The 6,877-nt window shown below is 56.2% G+C and overlaps 1 protein-coding gene across 1 annotated transcript in view; it reads right to left on the minus strand.

Annotated features, from left to right (window-relative positions):
- Positions 1-5,063, minus strand: part of IKBKE (inhibitor of nuclear factor kappa B kinase subunit epsilon) — a 24,103-nt gene extending 19,040 nt beyond the window's left edge. Inside the window, exons 1-6 of the mRNA XM_025040488.1 lie at positions 4,804-5,063; positions 4,131-4,220; positions 2,745-2,863; positions 1,886-2,026; positions 1,378-1,507; positions 229-410 (exon numbers count right to left, since the gene is read on the minus strand). Of these exons, the coding sequence (XP_024896256.1) occupies positions 229-410; positions 1,378-1,507; positions 1,886-2,026; positions 2,745-2,831 (540 nt within the window). The 5' untranslated portion in view covers positions 2,832-2,863; positions 4,131-4,220; positions 4,804-5,063. The remainder of the gene's footprint in view (positions 1-228; positions 411-1,377; positions 1,508-1,885; positions 2,027-2,744; positions 2,864-4,130; positions 4,221-4,803) is intronic.
- Between the last annotated feature and the right edge of the window lie 1,814 nt (positions 5,064-6,877).

Raw genomic sequence — 6,877 nt, forward strand, 5'->3', positions numbered from 1 at the left:
GACGGGGAGGCCGGGGCAGGTGGGACGGGGAGGCCGGGGCAGGCTGCAGCATTGCCTTTTTCATCTTAGAGGACAGAACGAACTCTTCTGGTTGGTGTGTAGAGGGTGAGATCTAACCCTGCCAGATGCAGAGGGATGGGACCGAGGCTTTCAAAAGGGGAGGGGCAACCAGCGGCATGCAGGAGAGGCACTCTGCCTGGGGCAGCAGGTCCCCACCATGCCACTCACCAGGTACTCCTCAGTCCCGTAGACTGAGATGAACTTCTCATCGTCATCCAGCTCCCGGGCGGCCCCGAAGTCCGTCAGCTTGTAGATGCTCTGCCCCTCCTCCCCCAGGAGGCGCATGATGTTCCCTGGCTTGATGTCCCGGTGGACGATGCCATTCTCCCTCAGGTGGTTCATGCCAGCCACTGCGGAGTGAGGGAGGGCTGTTGGTGGCTCCAGCTTGGGTTCAGAGAGAGTCCCCACGGGCTGACAGGGCCACAGGAAAAGCAGAACGGAGGCGGGCAAGGGGTGACGGAGGAGTCCTGAGGGCATGGGTGTGGAGGGTCCATGGGGAGCCTCTGAGGAACAGAGAAATGGTGGCTCTGGCTCCCCGAAGATGACACTCCCTCCCTGTCTATTTTATTATTTTTTACTTTTTAAATTTTGAAAGTATACCTAACATAAAGTTTGCCATTTTAACTATTTTAAGTGTACAGTTCGGTGGCATCAAAAACATTAACGCTGTCACACAACCATCACCTGGATCCATCTCCAGAACTTCGTCAGCCTCCCAAACAGAAAGTCCACCTATTAAACGATCGCTTTCCATTCCCCCTCCCCCAGCCCCTGGCAACCCTACTTCTACTTTCTGTTTCTATGGCCTTGACTACTCTAGGCCCCTCCCAGAAGTGAAATCATGCGGTGTCTGTGTGTCTGGTTTATTTCCCTTTGCTTCATATCTTCCAGGCTCATCCACATCTCAGTGTGAGTCACAATTCCATTCCTCTTTAGGGCTGAATAGTATTCCAGTGTCTGTACAGACCGCATTTTGTTTCTGTATTATTCATCTGTGATGTCTGGGTTGTTTTCACCTATTGTGAATGATGCTGCTGTGAATACTGGTGTACGACCTGTTTTAAATTGTATTTTTAAGTTGTAGTTTTAAACTGCCAGTCAGCAGAAGTCAGACATTGGGTTCTGTCCATTCATCATTGTCTGTCCCAGGTCTGAATGGAGAGCCTCTTGGGTTCAGAATGGTCTCCTGTGTTTGGATACTTGTTTCAGAAGCACCACACCCCTCTGGGGCTTTGCCTCCGCCTGAGGGCCAGGCCTGTGGCTGGTCAGAAGCACCGGCAGGGAGAGGTCCCCCCAATGGGTTGGGGAGAAACTCACCCACACAGCGCAACACCACCAGGAACTCCTCCTCCGGCAGCCCGAAGGCGTTCTCGGGGCTCTCGAGCACACTCAGCAGGCTCCCACTGGAGCAGTACTCCATCACCAGCACCTTCTGCCGGCTGGCCCCCTGCGGGTGGGACAGAGGGCGGCACAGGGAGGAAGGTGTGTCTCCTCCCCTTCTCACGAGGAGGTGGCTCAGCCTAAAGCCAAAAGCCCTCTCTGGGTCCTAGCTTCTGACCTGGCCATCGCTCCTTGGCCTCACGCTGATCTCATACACCTGAGACCGAGGTCGCCTTTTCCAGGAAGTCCTCTTCGATTAGGCCCTACTTCCCATTTTTACTTTCCCACACTGGCCCAAGCCCTGGCGTTCTTCATTCTATGGGTTGCTGCTCTGGCTGCCCTGCTGATCAGCATGTGACCAAGTCTCTATTAGTATGTGACCGGACTCTCCCCAGCCCGTGAGGGTGAAGGACAAGACCATCCTCTGACCAAGCACTGGACCCACCGTCTCCTCCACAGCGAAGAGCTTGACGATGTTCTGGTGGTTCAGCTTCCGCAGCACCTCAAACTCCCTCACCTGCACCTCCCGGGGTCGCAAGTAGCTGGCGGTGTTGAAGACCTTCACAGCAACCAGCTCCCCAGATTTCTGCCGTGGGGAGAATAGAAGTCTCACCCTGAGCTGGGGTGCACCACCCCCAGGCCTCCATCCAGCCTCTCCTGCCAGCCTAACATCAGAAATGAGCAAAGAGCCTGCATAGGAATGTGGGCTCCTTGTCACCCTGAGCTCCTTCCCCTGCACCAAGGGCAAACAGTCCATCCAGCACTGAAAGATGACGAAGGCTTGTCACCCGTGATACCTTGCAGGGGATGCTTTGGTGTTACTATTACTGTTGACAGTAATGACAACAGCAGCCAACACTCCCTGGTGTGAGCAGCGGAGCTGGGCCGGGAGCCTGATCTCCCTGGCTTCGCTCTCCAGACGAGATAGCTCGGTGTGTTCCACGTATTCAGCACAGCTCCGCCACGAAGGCAGGAAAACCCAGACAAGGTCTGCTTCCCACCTCTGCTGTTCCTAGATTCGCGGCCACCTCCCTAGATGTTGGCTTGGTGTCTTCGTCTCCTTCTCTCCAGTCCTCAACCATGCCTGACAGAAGCACCATCCTGTGGAGCCCTTTTCAGCCCCCCATACCTCTGCTCAAACCCCGTGTCCTCCTACCCCACAGTGTACAGAGCAAAGACCAGAGGCCTCTGCCTAGCCACACACAACCCTGGATGCCCACTGGGGACTGACCCAGGCTAAGAACTTTCCGGGTGTAAGGGGGTTGTGGTGCGCTGGGCGGAGCCCGGCCAGGGCCGCACCCTACCTTGTTCCGAGCCTTGTACACACTGGCAGTGGCTCCCTGCCCCAGCAGGTCGTCCGTGTGCCACAGATAATTGACGGTGCTCTGCATCTCCTGCCTTTGGCTGGCCAGCCACCTTCTGCCTAGAAGAACATATTGGGGTCCAGGATTCCATCACTGGCCTGGGATGGATCTTGGTGGCCTGACCAGTAGCTATGCCCAAGACCATCCCATGAAGGGCTCCAAGTGGCCATTCTAGAGGCAAGAGGGCAGGGGAAGCATGACACAAAGAAAGTTTAAGTAACTTCTGCAAAAGGAGGCACCGCCACCAGGCCTTCAGCTCACAGCCTGTGCCTATCCCACCACAGGACATCCTACTTTGTCCCTACTCCCCAGGTCCCCTCCAACCCTTTTCCAAACGAACCCCTTCCTCTGTTGCCTCTCCTAGGCACTGAGAATTCTGGGTTTTGGCATCCAGGCCTGGGATAGTCCCAGGAAGCAGAAATGTACTCGAAGGAAGGGGCCCGAGTCAGGCGGCGTCAACCACACCACTACAAATCTCCAGGATTGCAACACGAGCCTGGAGCCCCTCCCCACCCACTCGCCTGGGTCCACCACTTCCTGCTGCTGTGAGCTGCCAGCTGTGCCAGACGGCGGCATGGCTAGGGCAGCGTGCAGAGGAACCGGCGCGGCTGCAGAGCGCATGCGTGTGTGTAGGGGGTGGGGAATGCAGGAGACCATCAAATACAAGGGCTTAGGAGTCCTGGGAGGGATCTGAAACCCTCCATAACTTTGTTCCCTATCTTTGCCTCTATCCTCTTCTCTCCAAAAGCCAGTTCCTCTAAAGCAATTGGCTCCAGAGTGGAGCCTCAGAAGCTAGACTCGATGCCTCTCTCAGTAATGTCAATTCCTTGAGCCAGAGTCCACTTCAGTGATCATTTCCTAGTTTCATAAAATGCATAAATGTTTGCATCGTTTTGCAGAAGCAACTGCGGTGTCTTGGGCTCTCTGAAGACAATGCAATAGCTCAGCTTGAATGAGCTGGTCAGGTCCCTACCCCACCTCACCCCACCCCCCCATCCCCACCAGGCTGAGGAAGAATCAGCTAGGGGTCTGGGGGCATGAAGTGGGCAGAGCACACTGAAATCAAGGTTTCAGAGGCCTAGCTGGCTGTAGGCCCTGAGTTCTGCTCATGGCCCTGCAGAGATGTGCCTAGGAGCTGATTGGCAGGACTTCCAGTCACCCGCGCATGGACTGTGGCCCTGCCACAGCGCCTGGTACATGGCAGAGCTCCCTCTCTTTTAGTGGTGGTTGGATGCAGACGGGTGGGTGGTGAAGCTTGGGAGCCAGCTGCCCCACCTACCACCTCCCCTCCTTCCTTCTCCTCCTCGGGGCTCCAAATGCACTTACCCTGTGCTTGGAGCAGCCCTGGATCAGGCAGAGACTCTCTCTGTCAAGTGTGTGTTATGTTTTCTGTCTGTAGCAAGTCCAGGAGTTGAGCTACACCGGAAAGAAGAGGGCGGATGAGAGGCACCCCTCAGTGCTGCTTGATTCTCAGCCTCCATCAAAGGCCACTGGCCCCAGCCCTTTAACCCTTTCCTGTTTGTCACCCTCCCCCACAGGGCTGGGGGTTTCCAGCCCTATTCCCCAGCTGCTCCAGGAGGCTTTCCTGGGCACTTCCATCCCAGGACTGGGCTAGGGAGAAGGCCCCCAGGAGAGGTGAGGGCAGGCACCAGAAACCAGGCAGGAGAAAAGTGTGGAGACAGAGCTGAACTTGGCTTCAGGGTGTTGAGAAGCGGAGCCGGGAAGGGAGCGTTGTAGGCAGATGGCATCTCTCCTCTGTGCCACAGTCCTCCCTTCCTCTCACTGGCCTCCAAGCAGTCCTTTGCAAACAGTGACCGCCAGCGATGGAGCACTGCCAGGGCCCCCAGCAGTGGGAGACAGACACAGAGAGGGGACATAGGGCCGGGAGAGCCACTGCCCACACACCAGCACCGTGCACTCTGTCGAGTGCCACCCTGCAGCTGCCCCACCCTCCTTGGGCTCCCCTATACGCCCTCCCCCAGGGACCCTGCACACTCACCCCATCTCGGCTGCGGGGCATGCAGGCTTGTGGGATTGGGTGGCACCCCCAGAGCCTTCAGGGCTCGCTGTCATCCATGGTCAGTGCCCATAACATGCTCGTGGTTACGGGCCCCGAGGACCCAAAGACTGGACCAGTGGAAGTGACTGAGTGCCACCTGAGAAGCTAGGAGAGCTGAGAGCTAAGGGTTGCCCCCCTGCCTCCCTGTGAACACTCAGCTGCCTCCCAGCGGCTAGCAGCTCTCTCACACTTCCTGATTTCGTTCTTTCTCTCTCTTAAAGAGACAGGCAGCTGAGCCACTGCTGCCACTTTGGCAGGAAGAAGAAAGAAGATGCTCTGAGTTCCCAAGTGGAAGCGATAGGACAAAGGAGTCTGAGCCACAAAGAGGCCAGGGAGTGACGCTGGGCAGCTGTGGCAGGCCCCCGGGTGCTGTTTGGGCATCTCCTGCAGTTCACAGGAGCAGGGAAGTTTAGGGCTGGGCCCACGCTCAATAGAGCAGGTTGGGCAAGTTAACCAAGTGGGGAACTGCCTGGGAAGACCGAGTTCCCACACCCAGAAGCCCCAGGGAGGTCCAGAACCTGTGCCTAGCCCCTCCTCGGAGAAGGTGGGTCTGACTCATCTTCCCAGTGAGCCTGCAGCACCCAAAGAGCAAGCAAGCACTGAGGCCAACGTAGTGCCCTCCAGCGTGACCTTGAACACAGCACACAACCCCTCCTAGACAGTTTTCTCATCCGAGGCATGAGGACAGTAACATTTACTGTTGGTTTTGTGGATGACATGGAACAATGTATTTGGAAATGCTTGGGAGACTGGAGAGCACTTTACAGACTGGCATTGAGGGCATCGAGCCCCAGACATGCCAGCTTCCCAGCCAGAACTCAATGCCCCAGATGAAATTTCCTAGGGAGCTGCCAATGTCTGTCCTGCTCTGGTCAGCTCCGAGATGGCAGTCGGATAAGAAATGGTTAAAAGCAGGAAATTCCATGTTTCTATAGAATGTTGGAGGGACTTTCCCATGGCCACACCTGGTGGTTTCCTCTGGCAGCCCCTCCCCCTAGCACCGCGACACCAGAACAGGAGCCCAGTCGAAAAGTACCTCCTGCTGATAACCAGGGGTGCTGCCGCTGGGCCCTCCCAAAGGTGCTGCCTGCTGCTTGTCACAGCAGAACCCGGAGGAATGTCCCTGAGATCCTCCTCCTCTCCACCCAGGAGTCCCAGCTCCCCACCTGCTGGCACACAGTAGACCTGCACGTCCTTGGCACCCTGCGATTGGGTGGGGCCATGTGATTTCCCAGCCAAAGTACTTAATTGCTGATGCAAGACCTGCTCCCGCCATACAGTGTGGCTCTACCAGACGTGGTAGCTGCTGCTACTGCGGGCTGAGGGCCGGAGTGACCGTCATGAGCAGAGCCCCCTGCTGGCCCACAAGGGCCGTGTAGCTTTGGTGAGAAATCAACCTTTGTTTTAAGTCGTTGAGGTTTGCAACATAATCTAGTCTATCCCTAAAAGTCCACCTATTTTCCACCGATAAACCTGCTTAGTCCTCACCAGGACTCCTACTCATCTCTCCAGCAAGCCCAATCTCTCTTTCCTAGTGTCTTAAGTACCTTCAAAAGCAATGAATGTGTGTGTCTAGCACCTACTAGGAAGCAAGCACTGCATGCTGAGGTCACAAAGGCGAGACCTAGGTACCCTGCAGGAGTTGGGGTTCGGGGACAGCAGGGCTAATGCTCTGAGATATGTACTTCAGCAGGTGGTCAAGAAGGGCTTGCCAAGAGAAAGGATGCTCCAGCAGACTTTGGAGAAAGGGGAGTTAGGCAGACAGTTGGGGGTCAAAGATAAGGAATTGCAGGCAGTGGGAGCACTCGAAGAGGCACAAAAGTATGAGAAGGGGTGTGGTCACAGGAGAGGTGGGAGGTGGGCTGGAGAGCTGTGTGGCGACAGTATTGCAGGCATCCTCTGTGAGGTCGCATCCTCTGCGTGGACACAACAAATGAATGTCTTGCCTGTGGTTTTGAGCTGCTGGCCCCAGCTGGGCAGCATGGCTATTGTTTTTCAGCTGGGTTGGCACAGG

Source organism: Pteropus alecto, unplaced genomic scaffold (genome assembly GCF_000325575.1).
Source record: "Pteropus alecto unplaced genomic scaffold, ASM32557v1 scaffold359, whole genome shotgun sequence".
Lineage (NCBI taxonomy): Eukaryota > Metazoa > Chordata > Mammalia > Chiroptera > Pteropodidae > Pteropus > Pteropus alecto.